Raw genomic sequence first — 25,357 nt, 5'->3', positions numbered from 1 at the left:
AAAAGACATCAGTTTTAGCTGATGAAGAAAACAATCACACAAGGTTTCCCAGCATTTTGCTCAAAGAGCAATTAGTTTTCCTAAACTTCCTTCCTTAAGTGAGATGTAAATTGAAAAACACAGAAATGCATTAAATATTAGATCTTATTTGCTTTTGTCACCAGTGGTGGTATTCAAGACAAATTTACAAATTTCTGTGTGGAAATAAGCACAGTTACATTTGACTAGTCAGAAATGGCCACAAAATAGATATATGCCACTTAAAAGTATATACACAGGGCAAATCAGTAGCAGGGAAAGCAGTGCTACATGGACATATAGACACCAATACAACATAAAATACTAATTTTTAAATCCTGATTTCTGTATCAAGTGTATGCTCTGTATTTTGTAGATGGGCATTTTTATTAGAAGTGCTTTCTACACGTACTGAAATATTTAGAAGCATTCTTATATCTCTCAGGAAAACAATGAAGAAATCTACTCTTCTAACTTGAAGGGTTCGTCTCTGCTCAAAAGTGAGTAATATATTTGTGATTTTACTCATTAAAATATTTGCAGGTTATATAGTTGCATTATGAAATTTCAAACATATTATAAATACAAAATATTAGTTCGAAAGTACAAATGAAATTTATTTTATTGCACCAAAACAATTGAAATTCCCTAGGATTCCTCTAGTACCCTCTACTACTTACCATATTATGATGCTGTCATAGGTAAAACCTAACTTTTCTTCAGCATGGCCAGTATTACACAGAAGCTGAAAATAAAAGAAAATATCTGTTATTTATAGCTCACCAAAAATGACGATGAAAACCCGTAGATTTTGGGAAATGCTTTAAAAAAAAAACCTGAGGAATTTAATTTGTAGCAAGGGAGAGAGTACTTGCTTCAGATTCCCCAGAGATTTCTGCTGTTCATATTGTGTTCCTATACACATCTGATATGGAGACTCACTTGTGGATTCTCATGCCAAAAAAAGGTTCCACAATTGTAAGCTTTGTACTGGTTGGTCCATTTTTCAGTCTATTTTCAATCTAGCCAGATTGTTAGTTGGCAGCTGGTAATTTGAGTAGAGAGCAAAAATGACTGAAGTCAAAGCAAATCCGCAGGGGCTCAGGTAGGACTTTTGAAACCAAGACTAACACTGATGGTCCACTGTCATGTTTTGTCACAGTAGCGCAAAAAAACCCCAGAAGGCAAGCAAGTGTCCTGTAACTGACATTTGGTCTTGGCCTGCCATCTATTGTGTAGAACTTGTACCTCTGAAAAATCAGAGCAAAGGTTGAATTTATGCACACAAAAAGATAACTATCAACTGTCACAAATTGGACACTTCAACCACATCTAATCGTTGTGAACAGAAAAGATTTACAAGCACAGTTTTTAAGTCCAAACACATGCTTAAAAGGAGTAACCTAGGTTGCCAATGTTTTAGCCTCTTGAGGAAGGGAAAACAATCTCTTCTGTAAGAAGAGCTGATGCTCCTCTTCTTTTCAAGAGCAGCAAAGAAATTCCTAGTAATCTCACTTACTATCCCCTTTGGCTAAAATTATAAAATATTTTCATGTCCAACTCCCAAAGCACTTTTCTAAGCACTTCCAAAAACTCAAGTGACTAATACTGATTGCAATAGCTTTGCACTTTGTTCTCTGTTTTCAAAATAGGCATGTGTTCTGTTCTAAGTCAGTGCAGTATTAAGTTTCTCCTCAGTTAGGAATTCAAGAAGTATTTTGTGCTAACTAGTCATCACCTCTGCTCTGAAAATATTGTAATACATCAAACCCTGTGACACATTCTTTATGTGTATTGCTAACAATAAGAAATTTATAATAGCACAGCCAAATCAAGGCTACTGTGAGTTAAAATATTTAGTGTGCTCCACACTTTAGTTCTGCTGTTCACCTCCATCTGAAAAAATGGCATATTACACAGAAATTCAGCTTTTAAGTAAACCCTTTTTATTAGCAACATCATTAAAATTCAAACAGTATTTAGGTTTATGTTCAACAAGTAGAAATTTATTCTGTGATCACATTACATTTTATAAAATTGTCTTTCAAGAAAAATACCTAGATAATATTGAAATTTAAGGCTGTCAATGAGATATTATGAAACTGGACTGGATTAGCTTCACATTTAATTCAAATAATTTAATTGAAGTATTTTGGATTTTGTGATTTTCTTAACCAAAGACAATTATAAAACATAATGAAAGTTTTTACATAACCTTTTTTTACCGCCTTTCAAATTTAAGTAATAATAAAACTAGACAATTGATGCACTAACTGGTTATGACAGTATGTCACTTCCTAACATCAATCTATTTTTATGCCATGTTGTTGGACTGCCTAAGGCCACCACTGCTGCTTTAGCATTTCTATTGACATCTTATGAACTGTAAAAATTGGCTGGCAGAGTGTAAGCAAAATAGTGTGAGAAGATAGTGAGTAAAAACAGTTCATTGTTCAGTTGCAGACAGTTACATCAATAGTTGTTTAGGCTAATCATTTATACATCTAAACTTCTCCCCCAGCATTCCACTCCAGACACAAATGAGAAATCCTAACTTAACACAAAAGATTGTCCTCAACCGTCTATTTTTCCTACTTTAAAAAACCCTGGAATTCTGATGTAGGAAAAACCCATTTTTTAGAAAGCTGCTGCAGTGTGCACTCTAGTGCATTAGTGAAACTAGCCTCCTATCACACACCATTGGTTTGCATCTTGAGCAATCCTGAGATTAAACTGAAGCATTTGACCTCTTCCAGGAACCCACCTAACTTGCCACACAAAACATTCAGTTCATTTGACCAGTTCTAGTCTGGTTGCCACTCTCCCCAAATATATACAGTGGCTATTAGCTCCTCCATACCATCTGTTTTCACCTATATATGTGCTCCCACTGCACACACCTTCACCAATGCTGAAAAGAATTTGACTTTATCTTGAAATTCAAACATAGTCATGTAACCTGACAAGTTAAAACTTTCATGAAGTTTAACTGCTGTTTGGATCTAAATTTCTGAATTTGACAGCAATAATAAGAAGCATTTGATGGTGTCTGTGTATACATCTGAAATACTTCTTCCATTGAAAATAAAATAGCTACTAATTTATTCTCCCTCTAATGGGACACCAGTACTTATGCATTAGCTTTCCTTGTAATTTATAAATATTCCATATAAAAAAGGGCCAAAAAATACAGACAGCAAGATCAGAATTCAAAAAATGTTTCAGTGACTTGAAAGGAGTGCCCAAACCCTTCTTACCCAAAGGTAAGAAGATTTAACTAAATAATAGAACAGCATATCATATCCTTCAGGGTACCATGCATTAACAGACACGTAAGAAATTAAAGCAGGCCAGCAGAGAAACAGAAAATGTCCAGAAATTAACATTCAGAATGTTAATTTAAACCTAAAGAGAAAACAAATTTTATCTCTGGAACTACTAATAGGACTGCATTAAGTTTGAGACTAAAAGACTTTTTCATTTCACAGGCTGCTCTCAAAATTGCAAGAACAAAATTTTCTGCGCCACATTTTAAGAGCAAAGTGGAAACAGTGTAGCAGAAAAATGGACAAGGCATGTAGAAAATCCAGCCCTGGAGGTCAAGCCATTTGGTTTATTTAATCTAGGAGAAAAAACCCAAAACTGGTTATTAAGGCTAGATTTCTGAAAGTTTGAAAGGAGGAAAAATAGTCATGGAAGCTGCTGTAAATAATAGTCCGTCCAGCTGGTTCCAATTCCTTGGCTATTCTCTATGTTATAAATGTCTGTCCTTAAATATATTATACTGAAAAATGTTATTGCTTTCTTCTCATTTCACCTTCAAACAATATTAAGTGGATCAATGATTCTGGCCCAAATGCAGTGGTATTTGTAGATGGCTGAACTCCTGACAAAGTCAAGTAACTGTCATATGTTTGACTGTAAGATTTAACAATTAACATACATACCATGACAGTATAACTCTGAACTCAAGCAGTACCAGAATACTGAAATCTATTTTTGGCTACACATTGACATCGTTCATTAGAATGGCAATGGGTTATCATATAATGCCTAACATTATGAAATTATTTATATGTTTCTGCTACTTATCTTTTCCATATATAGATCCTACCTATAAAAAGTATACATTTTAAAATATATACAATAAATTTTATATATTTCTACATAGGTGCAGGCAAAACCAAACCATACTCTGTGAGTCAAAACTGCAAATGAGTCCACCTCAAAATTAAAATTTTGTGATCAAATACACAGTGACTGGGCATAGCAAAGGCTCTCTGAGGGCAAGATTAAATATTAGGACTAAATGGTATGCACATTAGGCGAGACAGTGACTAACTTACAGTGAAGGTTTTTTTCATGTTAACTGTCAGCTATGAGTTTTTCATACTACTCAGATGAGTCACAGCAATATGAGTAATGTATCAACATGTCTTGGAAACGGTAGCTCAGAACAACAAAACCATAGGAGGTCAACAGCATGCACAAGTGCAGCGCACATTTGAGACCATTCAAATTTATACTTAGCAGAATAGCCACAGCAATTACTAGGTAAAAATATTATATTATTCTGTGCATCCAGAACGTAATTACTGCATTATAACTTTGGAAATACAGTCTGAGGACCACTGGTAATATGTAAGTGGAGACCACTTTGTAGATTCTAGCCTTAAGAGAAGCCCCTACTGAAACTGTGGACTCTGGATTCAGACACATTTGTTACATAGCTTAATGTCTCTAAGAATGTTATGTTCTGTTCCTACCTGCTACATTATCATCAGATTTCAGATTTCACCAGCAGTTGATCTACTTGGATGAATGTAACAATCAGGCAATACATTCAGTCTAAGATACCTGGGTTTTGCAAAAGACACTCTAAAATGACAGACTATGAATTAGAGACACAGTTTTTGAATGCCTCTATGGCCATATCCATATCCAAGCCACTTAATGTATATCACGCTAGTGAAAATCAGCAGCATTGTCAAAAGCTGACAGATATACAGAGCAGAACAGCAGAGCTTCATTAAATAATGACAATTGCTTTCAAACAGATTGTAAACATTATTTTCCATATCACTGTATTACTGATGCTGTTCCACTGCTAAGTTTGTATCTAAAATTAATTGCTTTATTTTATCCTTTAGGAAGTACCTTTCTGTTTGAAAGTAAACTAGAAATTCCTACAATATCAGTGTGTATTTTTTCAGCTTGTTATTAAAATATTCTTATAGTTTTACAAGGGTATGAAGGATCTCTCAGAAGCTCCCAGTGGGATAAATCTTCTGTAATAGAGGATTATAAATAAATACTTCAAATCACAAAGGTATTTTCCACTAGGGAAATGCAATTGTACAGTTTATTCTGGTTTTCAGTCATTTATCACTTACTACTTCACATGGGGGTGGGGAAACCCCAAAAGATGTAACCATGATGTTTTGGTACTAATCAGCAGAAGCTGGGAAACTTCAAGGTGCTTGTCTTATGTAGGTGGCCATATAAACTAAAGATGGGTAATCCTACTCAACTTTCAGGAGCTAAATGCATATTCCACACGTGAACTGCTGTGACATTTGAAAGTGTCACTGACCATTTAAGGGAGGTCAAGTCCTCAAACAGGATTCTGAGGTTGGAATATAACTTAGCTTAAATAGGGTGGCTTAAAAGTAATATAGATTGACACAGTAGTTCATAGAAGTTTTTGCCCACAAAACTGCAGCTTCACTTACTAGGTGACAAGAAGCAGAGGAGGAGTGCGCTCTCATTCAAAGCAGAAAATTTCTATGGCTGCTGCTGCTGCAATTAAGAACTAAACACACCTCTCCATAGCCTGTGCATCTCCAGACTGGGAATGCTAATTTCCTGGAATAGAAAACTTAGACCACCTGTTGGGCAAGAACAACCCACATTCTGCAGATAAAGAGCAAAGAACTTGAACACTAATGACTTAGCTAGTAAGTAGTACTAGCAAAAACTTGGTAAGTGAAATGCAAGTTTTTTGTAAAATATCATGTAAAAAGCATACTTTGGACAGTAATAATGGGTGCTGTGGAGACCTGAATTCAACCAGTTTATATTTCTCTTAAAGGGAAGTAGCAATGAAGAAGGAGTTACAGTGCCTAAGCACACAAGCTTCATATAAAGTATCTGCTTTACTGTTTCATTCTTGCAGATGGACTAATAACTCTTGCTGACTTTTGATCACCATTATTAAAAAAAATTAAAAAAATATTTGAAGTATTTACTTCTACATAAAACCCTAGAGTCTAGTTCAGTACTAGTTCAGTAATTTTTAAAGGATGATTATGTTCCTGCTCCTTAAAAAAAGGGAAGTGAGAAGAACAGATCTCACCTTAAAAATCCAACCCAGTTTCAAGTAAAGAAATCTGAACATAACACACCTCAGATATCCTGAGAATAATACAAGACTTGGTGTCTATCATGATCCTTGCAAGGAATTTACTCCACATTTTGTGGAGTAAATTATAATAGAGTAAATTATATTAACTTGTTTCAAGGTCAGAAAAACATTTATGCTTTCCCTGACTGAAGAACTAAAATAGTAAGATTTGAAGTCTTTGAAGGAAAAATGTGGGGTAGTTGAGAGCAACTGCTTAAATTAGTTCAGATGTTTTCTTTTAAGTATAACAATATATGCAGCAGGAGAATAATAGATTTTCCATATTGTTTTATCTGAAAAATGCTATTAAGATTTTTCAAAGGACCCTTCCCTGTCCATACTACAAATATCTCAGATAACAAGTAGCTCTTCAAAAATGGACGACATAATGCACCAATTTATAAACAAATCAAGTTCATATTCACTGTAATTTCAAGACAGGATACAAATATTCTCAGTCCTTAGCATATCAATCTTACACTCTTGTCTCACAAAGGAGGAACTGAGACTATACCAGCTCCTGGTAGAAGAACAGAGTGCAAAAAGGAAATAAAACCATCTTGCCAAGCTCCAGGCTTTCACTTTTAACCACTGGAATGAAAAACACAGAATTGTTCCAACCACAAGGCAGACAATACAGTACAACTTGCAACTTTTATTCTATTCTCATAGCTGCATTTACAGTTCAAACAAAAATAGGAAGAGTTTTTAAAACCAAATGCACTAAGTTATACACTTATAAAGTACATATTCCAGGGAGATGAATATAAGAACAAGTGTTCAATTTTAAATTGAGTAGTATGATTTGCTCATGCAGAGCATGCAGAGCAGATTCTGATTTAGAATCAAAATCAGGTTATGAACTACAGTCTCCATCTTCAAACATCATATTTAATTTTTTAAGTTGCTTTTCACAAACTCAATTTCCTGCCAGTTTTAAGTGCAATTTATAAATACCGTTCTTCCATTCTGTAAGTATTTTCCATTTTCAATATTTTTTGAAGTATTTTTAACAAAACCCACAAATATTTTTAAAATATTCAATTATGGTATTATGCAATCTCTCAAAACTATATTTTTAAAAGAATATTTGGTTCATCTTCTAATTACAATATGCATATTTATTAATTTAACACAGTTATGGATGCTTAACATCTGATCTTCAACAGTCAAACTGACCCTATTTTATGATCTGTAGTTTCAAATATTGACTTTTCACTACACATTGTTCATCTACAAACCTAATCCAGCTCTTTAATTTTAAGACAACTAGAGAATTTGGAAGAATTCACATTTCAAAGTTTTCAGATTATCACAGAAAGAAATCTAGCTATGCATCAGACTTTTCTAGCACAATAAAGGGCTTTCTTGTAAAACTTTTTGGAATCCCAGTAAAAACAGCAACATTCTGTCAATGGCTGATGTCTAACAGACACAAGGCAACAGCCCAATGAAGAGATTTCAGAGTGAAGTTCAGTTCTTCAGTAAATGCTGTGCACCTACACAAGTTCTGAATGAATCTAGAAAATCTAGCACTTACAGATTTGCTATTAATGCATTAGAAGATAAATTCATTTGTTACTGTGATTTTGCTCTCAGTACTCACCCTCCTGTTAAGTGAATTTTAGACATTACCACTGAAGTGGTCAATCTCAAAAGGAGTGCCTTTAACAGCCAAGACACTGACTTCAAAGGTTATCATGCATGTTTGTCCTTCTTGTATCAAATGGTTCCTCACATCTTCCCTTGAGTATTCGCTCTTCCACTTAAGATTGACTAAAAAATTTCAACTGGACTCCTGGCAATCTTACTCAATTCTTTTAACAAACTTATTTGCAACCATAATTTAAACCTTACTTTATCCTCTACATTCTCCTCTACTATGTTATTTCTTGGCTGCTGCTGGTTGCAGGATCCATTCTCAGACACAGGAAGCCAGCTTTCATTTTCAGGTGTGTTGCCCCATCTCTATGAGAAAGTTATACAACACACCAGGTCCCTCTATCAGTCCATCAATTAGGGTAAGGCTCACACTGAAGTTTCAATGTCACCTGCCTTGCTGACTGCAACACGTTTCCCTAGCCCTGAAAAATGGAACACTGGTCCAACCACAACCACCCACCATTCTACAGTGAATACCTTTTCCCTAATTCCCTGATCCCCACCCAGGAGTCATCTCAGCTTCTCTCCACAGGTTTCTCTTTTACCCAAAAAAATGCTACTTGCTCCTCTTCCGAACATTTTTCTCAGTTTCTTTCTTCAGCTCACACCCTCGTCCTGCAGTAAGTTTTTAATTCTTGCCTCATCAGCTTACAATGGCTGCTTCCAATATATCTGCTGTATTTTCAGTGCACACTTGTCACATGTCTATGATTTGGAAGAAGCACATCAAAAATTACCAACATATATATATATCAGAAATGGACTCTTTAAATATTTTTCACTATGAAAACTGCAGTGAAAGTTGCAGTTCCTGTTCTGTTAGTGTCCAAAATATTGCATATAATGTGCATCAATACAGTCCTGCCCCTCACCATACTCAATAAGTTTACATTCAGAAAGTCTGGCATTTTACATTTTTGATTTCAACTCTGCACAAATTGTAGTAACCAAATCTTTAGCTCTAGTTATGCAACTTAACCCATTAATTGTGAGATATTTCCATTTTTTAAGCACTGAAATACTACAAAAATTCAGCCAAACAGACAGGCACACAACCTTCAGCACAACTCTGCATTCACGTATTTGCTTGATCTTATTTGATATCTTCCCTTCCCATAGTACGCAGGCTTTGAGTACTGTTCTGTGATGTTAAGCAATTTCATTAATGTCCCAGCCAGTGTCTGACTGAGTAAATACAAAACATTTTACCTGTACAGTCATTTGTTCCATGACACTATTTGAGCTCTTACCTTAGTAAAATTATTCAAGTGACCTAATTTTCTCATATTTGACACGCCTTGTAATTTGGCCACATTTTGGAGAATCTCTCTCATATTATCACAAGGGTCTGCAAAAGAAAAGAGGTTATTAGCAGATACAGCAGAAGAAAAGAAAAAATGAAGAAAAATCTAAACGTGCATTCAACATGCAGTTTCATAAATGTTGTAGGTAAACATCCTGATTTCAGGGATGCAAAGCACTTTTGGTCCAAAAAGCATCAATCTGATTTATGCTAGGGACTAAAACCTGGCATACCTGAGATCTGTAGAATAAATGCTAAAGGCCATGGAAGACAGACTCTTACTTTAAACCAGATTTTAATCAGTATCTTGGATTTGCAGTTGACAAAGAGATCCATTTAGTGTCTGAAATGCCAATCCCTACATCTTGTGATATAGGTAAATTAACAACTTAACCTTTAATCCCCTTGCAATTTGAAGACAAAGTAAGCTGAAAAACAGAAGCTAAAACATGGCATGTTACTGGCACACCACATGATTCCTTTTCTTTCCTCCACACAAAGGGTTGGTGGGATTTTGGAAAGATGAGATCTCCTCTCTGGTCTCCACATTAATTGCTTTCCATGCCTTCAATGCTTTAAATAGAGGCTAGGCCTTTCCAGTGACATAGGAAGTGAACTACAAGGTAAACAAAAGGCTTAAGAATGTATTCTTTCTTCTTAAGGGTCTACCATCCCAACAAAAATAGATGAACAAAAAAATGCCACCCACAAATCACTATTCACACACCAACTGATGACCCTGCATTCTGCTAGAAAACGGAAAACGAGTACCATGATGAGAAGAGACACACTCTTATCCCACTTTTGGAATTAAGGCTGGAATTGAGGCAGAGTAGAACAAGCAGCAGAGTGCGGCTGGTCCCAGGGAGCTGCACAGAGAGCTACTGTAATAGTCACTGAAGTAAGTTCTGTATGTGGTGGTACTGTGGCAGGGCAGTTTTTAAAAGGTTCTATCATTTTTGTAGTGTATTTATAGTATTTATAAAGGGACTTCATTTGATGCAGAATTCTCATGGAGTTTTAGATTAGATGCTGAGGATAGGTTATCAGCAGCTTGAGATAAATGAAAAACCAAGGCTATCCTGAAAATGCAAACTATTGAAAGTAATACATTACCAAAAACAATAAATAACGGCACTACATAAAATGAAGTCTTTAGAACAAGCCTGAACACCAGACATCTAAAAGGCAGCAAAGAGAGAGCTTTTGTGTGTGGTGTCCCACACTAAATGCAGTAAGAAAAACTTGCCTCCTACTGCAGAATGGAACAGCTACAGCTGAGTTTGTGTCATAGACAAAGTCTTTTACCTTCCTGTTCTTTGTAAAAGTGTGTTTGTGTATTTTTCATTATGCAAAGGAAATCAAGCATTGGAGATGTAAAGAAAGCAGCATCTTCACTACCTCTCTACAAACCATGCTTTTACACTTCCTGTACTTGAAAAATGTAAACAAATTTAGAAAAGGAAACATAAGTAGCAACCTTACTAGGCTATATCCAGAATGTGTTTGGACAGACAAGATCTGTATTTGCACCATCATCAGGAATCAAGACGTTATTTAAAATTATGACACTTACAGGTAGGCACCCAAATTGAAGTGTACAAACCTGTTAACCCACTGTAGTCAATGAAGATTCTGTCTATGAGCCAATGAAATCAAATGCAATCAGCTTGATTAGCTGCAAGATGCCTACTCAAGTGTAAGGTAATCAATTGACTGTGGTGTTTATAATGAAATTTTAGTACATGTAGAGACATGCTACTGTCACACCATATAATTCTGGTAATGTTCAAACAAAACAAAGGAACAGCAAGATTTTGGGAAGACAAGGCAAGTTCTTAAACATGGGAATCAATATCTATTAGGACCAGCTTGATGCGAAAGGTCCTTTTCTGCATATCTACTCACAACATATGCCAAGTCAGCCATCAGATACACGGGTATGGACACAGCTATCTTGCACTGCTGTGCAGTATGCACAGTAAAACCAGGTATCTAGTAACTTTGAATTTAAATTGGAATATGTGCATGGACCTCTTTGCATCCCTAGGAAAAAAGAAAAAAAAATCTTTGATATGATACAGAAATTAGAGACTGTATCTGTATCAGGTATAGGATTCCTCTGCACAATTTGCTTTTCCATGGCTTAACTCAGTTTAAGGGGTTTGCAATAGCACAAGCCATAAAATCATGGAATGGTTTGGACTGGAAAGGACTTTAAAGTATCACCTCGTTCCAATCCCCTAACCATGGGCAGGGAATCTTTCATTAGATCAGGTTGCTTAGAGCCCCATCTAACCTGCCCTTGAACTCTTTCAGGGATGGGGCACATTGAAAACAAGTAATTTGGATTAGTTACGGCACTACAAATAGTTTACATCATATCGTCCCTTAATTTCAAGAGAACATAACAAGAGAGGAGAATTATTTCCTCATAACCTGGTTTCTTTGAAAGTACAGTTTGGCTCATATCTATGCTTCAGCCTGCCTTGGGCAATGTGTGGGAATTTCCCTGGCCCACAACACTTTTGGACCTGTTGAATTCCCTGTTATGCGACAAGAAAGATCCCAGGTGAGCAGTTTTAGAGCAACATAATTTTCCAAAATGACTGAAGGTACATTTTAATTTTGAAAGTGCAGATGGCTACACATGCACAATAAATCCCTACAAAAACTAAGCTTGCCGTGTGGACAGGAAAGACCATGAGACTAGCCCAGAAAACCTCTGGTGCAATGGACATTCTTATTTGGCTATCTGATAAAGCTGGGCATTCAGAAGTGCCCAAGCTGTCCTGTGTAAAAAGGCAGTTAGTTTGGATGTGAAGAAATAAGGACACAATGATATTACAATTTCCCATATTAACAATTCTGTAGCAATGACAGACCTATATAATAAGGACGCCTAAATAAAATGTGTAATAAAACCATTTTCCTCTATTTTTGTGCATGAAAAACTGCAGTTACAGCAACTTTTTCCTCATCATGTCCTCTTTCAGTTGAGAAAAAACTCATTTTTAGAGACTGAAAAGTTTGAGGAAAGACATGTTTGTGGTGCTTATCAGGGCAGTCAGGTATTTTCCAGAAGCTTTATTAGCAGGTAAGTAATTAGAAGCAAACTGGGGGCTCAAGAGCAAAAGCTACAACACTGTAGGAAAACTGAGAACATGAATGAAATTTCCACTACTGAACTGATGATATAAATACAGCAAGTTAGCTGTCTCATTCTTCAATCCTATCAAAACCAATTCTGCTGCAGAAAAACAAGGCAGTAAAGAAATGAAGACCCTCTCATAGTATATTACCTCAGAAGGAAATAAAATAACAGAAGCCTTTCTGGTCAAATATTGTCAGGTGAAGTCTTGTTTTAAACTTCAGAAGAGCCTTCCCACAAAAAGTATCGTATAAAAAATACAACAAAATAACTGACATACTAACTTAAAGGAAAGACTGGCTATCTTGTTTTTCCTTCTTCTGAAAATGCATCATACATTACAAAGAAGTAGAAAATTTTTATGACTTATTCACGTGTGACTTATTTTTAGTAAAAGTAAAGCCAGTAAGGAAGGTAGGTAGGCCTAAGAGAATTTCACATCACAGATGTAAAAGAATTTAAACAAACTGACTTCACAGGTGATTTGACCAATCAAGTGGTGATTGTCTGTCCCTCACATTGAAATGGGCCTGGAAACAGACTAAATACATTCTGGATTCTAAAAACCAAGCCATGTGGCCTTCCTGTAATCACAGATCAGGTCCAGCACTGTATATCTTCTTGTCACAAAATCTTACAAAGGCACTATAAAATACCAAGTAATACAGAAATAGCAAAAAACATAGTGCAAAATCACAGACTGATCTTCTTCACAGCCTTAACATTTTATTATCAAGGTTAACAGTTCACCTTGGTATTGACAAAGACGTTGTTGTTGTTTGGTTTTTTGCTTGTTCAGTTTTTTGGTTGATTTTTGTTTGCTTTGTTGGGGGGGGGGGGTGGGTTGTGGGGAAGAGGAAGGGGGTGCTGTTGGTGTCTCACAGATTCAAAGAATATTCTAAATTGGAAGGGACCAGAAGAACCACTGACTCTACTGACTTTACTCTTCGGGAAACGGCTTCAGAGATTGAATTCAAAGCCCTGGTGTTACTAACACAATGCTCTAGTCCACTCAGCTAACTGGTGTTGTATGTGTTAAGGACCCCAATTCATATCACTGCTGCAGAGATTTCTTAGCTCTTACTCTCCAGCTCCTCAGAAGTTCCTGTTTTGTATCTAAAAGCGAAAACCAAGAGAAGCTACTTATTATTTTAAGACCCCCTCTGAAGTCTATTCTTTCCTTACTCACTTCAATTATTACTGATACACTGACTCTTATTGGGAGAAATTTCTTCACTAAAAAGAGTTGTCAAGCACTGGAACAAGCTTCCCAGGGAAGTAGTTGAGTCATCACCCCTGGAGGTAATTAAAAGATGCACAGACATTGCACTTAAGGGACACAGTTTAGTGATGAACTTGGCAATGTCAGGTTTACGGTTGGACTCGATCAAGGGTCTATTGTAAACAAAATGATTCTATGATCTCCAGCTGGCCCACAGCAGCAACCACATATCTTCACATTCTTTCCCATAGTGCTTCTGAGGGTGGAGCTGTGTAAAATGACTAAACAGATCTCACAGCTTTCTTCTGACAAAAGATGCAGAACACCTTCCCATACTTTCCTTCCCTCTCCTGTCCCACTGTATAATGTACCCTTATGCTTTACACTACCTTCAGCACCCATCTTCAAATTCACAATAAAATTATCCTGCCAAGTATCTCAGCAGAATCCCTTTCTTATTCTTCTGACTATTGTTAGCTCTCTACTGAGTTACTGACTCAAACTGAATACTCAACTCTTACAAAACCCATTCCGAAGTAGCTGGAGCACTGAGCCGTTCACAGGTAGAGTGGTAGAAGCAAGACATACCTGTTCCACATGACACTCAGTAGAAAAAAGACACCTTTTCTTTTATGTGGACTTTAAAACTGGCAAGCTGCCCCAATTATTATACACAAAGCCACTTCATTCAAATGCCATCTAAAAACTTGATGATACATATAAAAATTGCAAGTCAGCCCACTTGCGTCCTGCAGCAACAGCTTAGTTTGCTCATCATTATTCTCATTTTCTCTTTGTCTGCTTTTTGTTGGACAGCAAAATCTGAAGTAGCAGTAGTTGCTCTCTTTACTTCTGTTACCCTAAACACAGTTTCTCACCCACAATACTTGGCACTAACACCCTGAATTTAAAATTATAATCTTCAGCAAAGCTGGTGTTTTTTTTAAAACCCCAGCCTCAAGACCCCATGATTCTCTATGCCTAAAAGTAATTCATAGATGCTGGATATTAAAAATCTCCCAATGTTTTGTTGTTTTTAAACTCTCATGACCTTTTAAGGCTTGACTCATTTTTTCACCCCTTCAGGATTGTGACATTGTTTTTCCCCAGTGAGAACCATGATGTACTCTGACAGATCCCATTCTCCAGAGAGAAAGAACACAACAGAAGTCCTGCTACACAAAACAGCTAGTGCTCCACCTAACGCAGGGATGAAATAAGACCAGCAATAGCTGTATTAGCACAAGTGACGACTCTTCTCGCCTGAGAGATTTAGCAGCATTGTTTGACCACATTTCAGTATGCTAGAAGCATGCCAATTCGCTGTTCTGTTATGCACATGCAAATGAAAATAGGAAAAAAACCCAAAAAGAATGGTAGGCTTCAGCACACAAATAATTCAGTAACTCTGAAGCCAGGCATGAGTTAAACTGAGGAGTGTGTACTATATGCATCACTTGGTAGGTTCTAAAACAGTACACAGTACTGTATGCAGTAGCCAATGTATATATATATATACAGTAACTCTCAAGTGAGAGACTGCACTAACAGCTGATGACACACCTACTAGAATCACATGGCCAAAAAGTTAAATAAATATTAAATATTTCTAAATACTTCCTTTAAAGAAGGAAGTTGTACTTCACTACAGTCAAGCATCTCACCATTGACAACATGAGAGGTATTTTTCTCTTACTGAAAGAATCACAGTAATGACTGGAAAATTCTGGTGAACCTCCTACATACCTCTACATTTACTGGATATTTTTTAAGTGTTAATGCCATGCAATTGCATATTGTTAAGCTGTTCTTAGTAGTGTGTTAAAGTACATGCTGCCAAAATAAAGGAAGCTGAGCGAAATAAATAAACTAGAAACATTAATGCACTGTTCTCCACTTCAACTGAAACAACTTTTACGTTATTAAAAACTGGGAAACATTAGAAATCAGTTACTTAGATGTGCCTATGTAAGACTATACGATAAGTAACCAGCCTTCTAAAAACATTTTAATCAAGACCTTTAATAATGAAATGAGACATCAATGATAAGTCATATCCTACCATTATCAATTTAATACTATAAAATAATAAAATACCATTAAAAAATCAGGACAATTATGTAATCTTCTTGATATTAAAGTATTCTTAATTTACATTTAATTCAAAATGTGGAAACTGCACAGAAAACCTGAGAATATGAAAGATGAGAAAGCTACATGAAAAAAGCAATCTCTGTGACACAGGTCACTCCTGTATTATTTGTATTAACACATCAACTCTACTTTGCCAGACTAAAAAAAAAAAATTGTGCATGAACAATTTACATTTGATGTGTGATCTTCCAAAAACACAGTAATACATGTTCAGACTGAAGGTATGTCTTAATTTATAGTGTAAGAACAGAAAAACCTGTCTGCTTTTAGCATCAAGTTAATGTAGCTATGTTGAAAAATGTACTTAATACTAAACCAGATGGACATCCTCTACAATCATAGTTAAAATTCTGCTATCACACTTGAAGCCATAAGGTGGGAAATACGTTGTACTGTAAAAATTTTGCCAAAGACTTGAAAATTTTAGACTAAAAAAATCCACACATGTATCAAGTTTTATCAGTTAACTGAGAGTTAAAAAGTACCTATGACTAAAAGAGTGATTTCAGCAGAATGCCTTAGAGATTTATTTAGTTTAGATCCACAGCTTTCATTGGGGAAATCATACAAAGAGCACTTTATTTTGAATATAAGCAAGTTCCAGTAACTCATGTTCATTAACACAGAAAGCAAACAAAAACTAAGAACCCAGACTATTTTCACCCTTGTTGCTTAAGAAAGATGTGAATATATGAAACAGGCTCACTAATATGGAAGAAAGTACACATCCCCTCTTTCATGGCAGTCAGCAAAGAAAGTCACAAAACTGTTCTTCTCCCTACATCACTCAGGTAGAAATTAACCATCCCATATACAAAAATGCCTATGAACTAGAAATCAGTGGAAAAGACAGAATATTCAAGGTAGGATCCAGGAATCACTAGAACTTCAGAAAAATAGGAAATCACATATCAGGGTTACTTTGGCACACACGTGCTTCTGAAAACAAGTAAGTAAAATTTAAATGCTTACTGTGATTGTACATATTTCTCTTTTGCAGATGTGCATAGATGTAATAAATTTAAGGATTTTTTTGTTTACATTTTAATATCCTATGTATATATAAAGGTGATAGGAAATAAATAGTGTGGTGTTGCAGTCAGCTTGAAGAGCAGTTCCAAAATGGACTGCTTTCCAAAATGTTGTCTATATATTATTTCTAACCAAGACCCTGAGATTGTATCTATAGAAAAGTCATTCTTACATCCTCACCTTGGAATTATGTTAATTATTCCCCATGTGTGATCTTGTGTGGCAGCTTTGTAAGCAGTACTGCTTTACTGCTAAAACTCCTGAAAAATGGGTTTCATAGCTGAAATGTTAAAAGCTTTCCCAAGACAGAAAGAGAAAACTGAAGGACCATTCCAAAGGATAGCTACAAGTCTGACTTGAAAATTATATATACAGTTTTTGATAAACAAACTATTCTTTAAATGCTTTATAGCAATACAAAATCCAGTGTTCTGCATAAGCTTCCTCAAAGACAAATTATGAAAATACTATTAAATACTATTAGTTAAGACTATGTAAGGTACCAAGGCATATTAAAAAAACAGTTCTTTAAAAAAAACTTGTCTATTTATAGCAACAAAATGTTTAATTTAGCCCTCCATTTAAATTTACAGTTATATCCTCAACTCCCAGGAAGACATGATGTTGATGACAAGAATCATAGCAATAAGTCTTGATATGTATCGAGTCTTTGTGAATTACAAACCTATTCCCAGCTCCCTGCCTCTCACCCCTCAAAAAAATCCTACCACAATGTCATCTCTCTGCACTACAAGATACACAACTATAACTACTGTATATTATCATGATTAAAACTAAACTGGAATTATAGTCTCTTAAAATTTCTATCATGAGCACTTAATAATACACAAATATAAATTATCCTGGAATACAGGATAAATTCAGGAAGAACTTCCTCTAAACTTTCAAAAGCTCAGATGTTTAAAAGAAAAAAGAGAAAGGAAAAAAAAAAAAAAGAAAGAAAAATACCAGAGCAGGTCAAAATGCTGGAGGCTGGGGAACATTCCATAACTGTGTGACTATGCATTTGTTTTTCCTGTTGTTCTGCTCTCTTCTCTGCAACAATTATCAACTACTGCCAAGGTTGGAGTGACCCAGTACAACTGTTCTTATGGTCAAGAGCCAGTAAAAGCCTTTCCCAGATTTACAAAATTGCTTATGTCGGTACACAAATCAAATTAATACTTCCCAGAACATCAGTGATGAATTTGAATGGTGAATGTAAGCTTATTGTAATGGTTGAGAAAATTATCTTCAGTTCTTCCAACCCATTTTCTTCTTTTCTGCTACCACTTCTAGAAGTAGAAATATCAGGATGGTCATAATTTTCAGCTGTTTTAATAAAATGCTTTGGCTTCCTGACATCCTGCAACTAATACTTGGAGAGAGGACCAGGCAAACCTGATTTCAAAACCACTCAAGAGAATTTTGATGACATATTTATCTGAATATTATTAAACTGAAATATGATCCTATTCTACGACTGTTTTCTCAACATTCTGATTCTCCTCCGCATCATTTTAATATGTTCAAGAAAGCATAAATGTTACATGGCTCTTACTAATAAACTGAAAGCTGTCAGGAAGTAGCCACTGTCCCCAGAAATATCCTGTTACACAGGGTATCATGTAAAGAAGTCCATCAAAATTAGCAGATGTAGGATCACCCAGTTTGCCAATAGGACACAACTAGGAACTACAAGTAATTCACAAACAGCACTGACTGCACTTTCACTGACAGGAAAAATTTAAACTGCAGCCAGTGTCATGTGCTAATTTCCCCATCCTAAAATGCTATAACCAGAAGATTTCAAAACAGTGCTGATTGATGATATCTGTGGGCTTCCCTCATACTAAGGAAGAGGAGGCAATGTCAATGTGTCACAAAGGTGATACAGTCACATTGCTGTGACCATTCAAGACTTCTACTCCTCCTGAAAAAGGACAGGAAGTGTCAGTCATATTTATAGATTTAATGAGATCTAAATACAATTCTCTGAAGACAGCAGACACCTAATCTGTTGGTCAATCTCAATTTAGAAAAACCTGCTGAAATAACAGGCTAAGCTAAAAACTGAGCTGCAAATGCCACATTTATAGAAACAGCAAGATTTTTTTCTATTTCATTTTTTGTACTTCATAAAAAAACCCAGAAGTCTACCCACCACACACACATATGGTTTGCATAAAGAAGGAGATGAACACATTCTAAATTCTCTAGATATGAGGTTGCTCAAACCGAATTCTGACTTCACTGATGTTCAGGAGGTAACAAAGGAATAAGATTACTTACAGATTTAATAATTTTTTTTTAAGTAAGTAATTTCTAGGCAACAGCTGTTCTTGATAGTCCTCCATTCTGATGAAGTAATTATTTTTAAATACACATATTTATTTATAGTCTATGTACACTTCAAGCAGGAAAGCAATCTTCTATGCAGCTAAAAAAACCCAAACAAAAATCCCCGTGTTGTTCACTGTACACCTTTATGTGAAGAGATTAATGAAATTATTCTTTTTCATTCTTACAATTATTGTGTATTTTTCCATAAATCAAGGCCATATTTTTTGCTTTAAATACCTTAACTCTGTGCATAAATATCTCCTACCAATCATTCTGTAGTCTCAAATCAACAGAGGTAGTTCATTTCACAATGAACACTTATAGAAATAGGGCATAGAGAAGTAGTTCATTTCAGCCAAACAACTGCTAACTCAGAGGCGCCATTTCAAAGATGGCAAGTAACATCATCTTTACCATTCTGCTACCCTTTTTCTCTTGGACTTAAATTACTGCAAGTATCATGTATAAGCAGCATGAAATTATGTTCTCTAGCTATTTTTCCAACTGAAACAGAATTAAAAATTTTCGTTGTGCATTTAAGACAATTAAGCACATTTCTAGTAAACAAGCAAATAAATAAATAAACTTAAAAATGTATTTCTGAAATGTTGCAGGAGCAACTACCTGAGTGAATTTTCATATGTACCCAAACCCATCACAGTAAACAGCAGTTTAACTAAAATGAGATTAGAGAAGTCTAGTAATGAACAAAACCAGTAAATTTAGAAAAAAAAAAAAATCACCCCTTTTAGGAAAATGTTCATAAAGGCTATCACTCAGGTTAATTTTTTAATAAACAACATTGATTCAAAGGCTATTACTGTTCAGGTAGAATTCAGGTGAAGAGATTTCCTTAATATATTTACTTACCAAAACTTATGCAGGCCACTGCTGACACCTAGAAAGCTTTCAAGTATGTGCTAGTAAAATTCAGTCACATAACTAAAAATATAACTGTAAGTATTTTTTTGTTGTTGTTCTTTGGGATTGGGTTCTGTGTTTTGTTTTGGGGTTTTTTTACTACTTTTTTTCATTTATGCATTTTTACCAGTGTTCCTCCTTTACCTCAGACACAAAGATTTGAGGAATACACTTTTCACTAATCATACTCTGAAGTTTTGCTTCCAAAATTTTCCATCATCACACCAGATGATAGGCAAATGAAAAAAAAAATTCTGCAACATATATAAACATATACCAACATTACAGACTCTTAAACTAGAATATATGCTTTTTTTTTGACAGTTATAAGTGCTCCAGTTAAAAATTTGACAAGTATCATCCAGCACTTGTGTAGCAGTGTTATATTACCTACCTTCTGTATCAGAAGTATTCACAGGAGCACTGATCAGTGTGAGAATTCCCCTTCGCTACTGTATAAGTATCTGCCTGCCTGAATGCAGGTAAAACACTTCCAAAGAAAAGCAAACTTCTTACTTTATCTGATCTTTTGTGTAGTTATCTAAGCCCCAAGACACATGTTCTTGTCTTAGATCAAGAAGGTAGTCAGTATTAAAAGTAGATGACTTGTGTCATTTACTGTTTTAAAAAAGAATTCTCAGAATGTGTTTTTACACAGTATAAAAGTTAAGAAAAACTTATCTGATTTTTCAGTACATTTCCCCAAGTCAGTGATCATTTCAACATCAGTTCTTACGCTGTCCTGTAAAGCTCTCAAGCATTGCTCTTTTCTGCAGTGTCTGAGTTTATGTGGATATTAAGAGTAAGAAAACTGCAATTTTAACTATGACTATTTCACTTCCTACCACTTTAAAGAAAAATAACTGTACCTGATGTTAAGCTTCTCTTCTATGTTATTAGGGTAAAACTCCTGAGATTGTTAGGTAACTGGTGAAGTACAGATGAAGGTCAACAGCCTGGGCAAGCAATGCATTTCTTTATGGACAGAAGATGGTTGACACAGCTTCCTTGTTTACTGTATTTATGATGAGGGGTGTGTTCTTTTACACAGCATCTACACTGGATAGACTTTAACAGAAAAAAATGCAGAAACTAAGCATCACTCTAATCTCTAAGTGGGATGCTGCGAAGCAACAAAAAAACTTGAATAATATTTATGACAAAGACTCATATCAAGAAGGCAGCAAGAGATTTTGATACTTCAGCACTTGGGGAGGAAGGAAGAATGTTGAAGAAAGTTGTGAAAACACAGCATTGCTTAAACATCTAAGAAGGTTTTTGGATCAGCATATTGACACCGATCCAAATCATAGAACAATCTCTTGTAACAGAAAGTACAAGATCTTAGAACAGTCGTTTTACTCTCTGACCACAGCAGCAAGAACAAAGAACCCACACACAAAAACAAATTTAGAGGTGTGATACACAAACACTTTAAAGACAGATATGAGGGCAGATCTTCAAAGACATGGTAGTACCCAATCCCTAGAGAAATCTTAGCAACAGATAAGCAAGCCATATGATTTTGAAGTGGTCTTTTGCTGAAATTTTTCCTTCATTAAAAATGTTGTTCCTGTTTTGAAGAAATGGAAAATGGAAATATTTTAAGCACACACCATCTTAGTAGTTCTAAGAAGTCTTAAGATTATAAAAGCAGTGCTTAGGAAGCAAAGCCAAAGGTACAGAAGTGTTGTTAATCTAAATGGGACAATGCACCATACAATTCCAAAACAACAGTCAACTAAAGCACAACTGCAAGCACAAGTGCAAGCACAAGTGCAGAGAGGAAAGTTAAGTGTATGACTTAATTCTGAAGTGCATGTATTCAGTACTTTAACTCTCTTACTTTTAAAACCTATCAAAAGCTTACACATTGCCAAAATGTTAGCAGGCCACCATCATTGATCACTTTCTCTTTGCTCCCCCCATATAACAAAAAACTTCAACATACAAAAATAATGCAGTATAACATTTTTTGGTCAGCAAAGTAAGAGGTCTCTCCAACTGTTTTTGCCTCCTTGCATACTTCATGCCTCAAGAGAATGAATAAAAAATGTTACTAATGACCTTCTCACAACTATTACAGTTTCTGTTACAGATTCTCAAACAAGGGAGCAAAAAACACCTATTGCTCTATGTGACCTTCTCAAGCACAGCATCCTGCTATTGCTACCCATGAAAATGATGGCATACTGCAAAGGGAGGGTGAAAGGTGCCCATACATTTTGATTATTTGGCTATTTTTAAAACACTGTTTCTATCATGTGGTGGAGCCCCACTTCTCCACATTTTCAAGCCAGGCCACATTTCCCAGGAGTATTACACAAAAAAAAAACACCTAAAGGCTTTCTGTAACAGTTGCCATTAGAGTGGAAGAACTGCCTCTGAGCCATCAAAAGTATGAACTAGCTGCCATTTCTATAGTGGTTTCCTTATTGCCACACTGCAAACAATCCAAAGGGGTTTTTTTCTCCTTCCCCCACTATCCGAGCTTTTGGTATCAGATGTGTGCTCTGTTCCTCCTGGCTTCTTTCATACTGATGAAGGAAGCTGGAAACAGTATGGTCATCAAATCTCAAGCTGATTTTGGAAACAAAATTCATCCAGCCTTCTTTAACTATCCCACAAATAACCCTTAAAAATGCCCGACATTTCTGTGGGCTGTAAACTGCAAATAGCATCCCAAGATGTTTGCCCTGCATGCAATGCATTACAATTTACCATGTGGGAACATGGAATCAAATACTACACACTTTAAAATTATGCAAGCACAGTTAGAAAGGTAACACCGTTTAGACCTCATGAAGTTAAATGGAACTGCTTTATGTTTTATTATTACCTACATGACAGGAAGAAATGAAGGCAAAAAAGGAAAAAGAGTATTTTCTCAGATAACACTATGTCAATTTTGTGGTATCGGTGTCAGGGAGAAAAAAAACCAACCAGTTTTCTCAGTTGCTGCTTTGTTCATGTATGTCCTGTGTTAGTCAAAAGACTCAACACCTACAAAATATAGTTGGCTATACAAGGAAAGCTGATAAACCAAAGTAGAATCTTGTAATGCATGTTTTTAAACAATAAATGAAAGCACTATTGCTTGAGATAGGTACATTTCAGTTACTTAAAGAGTACACTATCTGCAAGTGAAGACTGTTACCCTCAAGGAGGAAATGAATACATACAGGCACAAACAGGACTCTAGTCAACTTCAGTATGCAGCTGGCACCGCTGCACTGGTAAGAAAACCCTATCTGAAAATTTCCTATCAGCCAGTGCAACCTCTGAGCTACAGGATTCCAAGAAAATAGGGATCCCTTGAAGGAAGATGAACCTGACTACAGGTAATGAACCATCAGACTACTCTCAACTAGCCAAGTTCCAAACTACTTAAGCTTTCAAGACCTAATGACAACAGCCAAAATTCCAGTAAAGGAAGAGGTGTTGGTCACTCAGCAGTATAAGGTGATTCAGTTACAGAGGTGAGCAAAAAATCACAGAATGGCTTGAGCTGAGAAGGACTTTTCAAGGTCACACAGTCCAACCTCCCTGCAAAAACTTAGGAGCAAATGAAGTGTGGGTTACATATGCCTTTAACAGTGCCCAGAGCTCTGGGAGGTATATACACTTCTGTGATTCAGGTTCGAATGCCTGTGAAACAGTCAGAAACAAAGATAAGGTGCACAGTATTTGTGTTATGGTTATATATACAACGATGGCCAAAGTCAGTGGAAAAATTCCTACCAAATGCAGTAATCTGGTCAATACCTCCAATTGTTGTTTCTGGCCTTAGGAAGTTATGAGCTTTATTTCAGTAGTCTAATTAAACCAATCTCTCTCATCCTACTGCTAATTCCTTCCAGATGACTTCAGTGGGAGTTGTACTGGTAGTGAGTCTGTCCTTTTCCTTTTCTGTTCTACTCTGAACAGGTAATATAACACAAGGCCAAAACATGAGTACTCTAAATCAAAATTATTAATTGCAATTTTGTAAGCAACAGAATACAGTACATATGATCTTCAGTAGACAAAAGCAGTCAGTCTACCCTGTATCTGCACCATTTTTTCTTGCTATACCAACATTATATACAAAAACGTTTATCCTGGGGACAATTTTTCCAGAGCTGATCAACCTTTCAGCAAAGTGGTTTTCTTTAAAAAGATTGATTAGAATTCCCTTAGAAGATGGACAGGGCTGAGTGGCTCAGAAACAAAATAAATAGAAAAAACACTCAAAAACAAACAAACAAATAAACACACCTAAAAAAAACCAAACTAAAAACAACAAAAACCCCAACCAAAAAAAAAAACCACAAAAAAACCGCAAAGAACCACTGCCCCAAAAGAAGTAAAAACAAACAATAGAAAAAGCGAACCACGTACTTACTTTACATTATTATCTTTAACCAGGCAAATAAGCATAAACAGAAAGCCCATATATACCTACACAAACACTCAACATGCAGAATCCACCATCACACAAGATCGCTTTCATAAACACAATGTATCTTTTTTAAAAAGGCAAAGCACCAAGAAGCTCTAAAAAATAAACCTAGTATAGCAGCCATGGTAAAAATTTGTAAAAAGCTTGGTGTCTTCTGGGAAAATGAGCCACCCTATAACTACAGGACCAGAGAAAAGAGCAAACCAAACACATACAGAGCAATGTAGAGTACTCTGCAAGTATCAAGACAGTCCTCAAGCCTTACTGTATGAAGAGCCAGGAAGAAGCAGAACCGAAAGCAGCACAAACTGGACTGCTCTCCCCACATCTATTATTTGTTTTGAAATTCTTAGTAACAGCACTGGCCTCTTGCATGGGAAGTATAATCACTATACAGTCTACAAGTATGGACGAGTAAAGGCCTAACCTGTATGCTAAGTCATGGCATTACTAACAGGAACCTGTTAAAATAAGGCAGTACCAATATAATTTATTGTGTTTGTAACAAAGAGGCCCCTGTAAATAGAAGCATATGGCTGAGGCTCTGTTTATGGTGATTCTCTACTTTGCACAAATCAGATATTTCACATTAATCAACACAAAGTTCAATTGTACTGGGAAACAAAAACCATTAGAACATTCTTTTAAGCTAATGCAAACGTGAGTCCTGTGGAAAGCTATGTGATCTGCACAAAACAGTGAATCAA

The 25,357-nt window shown here is 35.8% G+C and overlaps 1 protein-coding gene across 2 annotated transcripts in view; it reads right to left on the bottom strand.

Moving 5' to 3' along the window:
• Positions 1 to 25,357, bottom strand: part of RICTOR (RPTOR independent companion of MTOR complex 2) — a 75,925-nt gene that overhangs the window by 48,290 nt on the left and 2,278 nt on the right. For both annotated transcript variants that reach the window (XM_005527967.3, XM_014256943.2), the window contains exons 3-4: positions 9,334 to 9,431; positions 699 to 763 (exon numbers count right to left, since the gene is read on the bottom strand). In XM_005527967.3, the coding sequence (XP_005528024.2) occupies positions 699 to 763; positions 9,334 to 9,431 (163 nt within the window). The remainder of the gene's footprint in view (positions 1 to 698; positions 764 to 9,333; positions 9,432 to 25,357) is intronic.

This window comes from Pseudopodoces humilis, chromosome 4 (genome assembly GCF_049639895.1).
Source record: "Pseudopodoces humilis isolate 2021_Gansu_Grassland_sample_001 chromosome 4, ASM4963989v1, whole genome shotgun sequence".
NCBI classification, from domain to species: domain Eukaryota; kingdom Metazoa; phylum Chordata; class Aves; order Passeriformes; family Paridae; genus Pseudopodoces; species Pseudopodoces humilis.
Note: the sequence above shows the minus strand (reverse complement) of the source record. Positions and strands in the feature narration are given on the sequence as shown.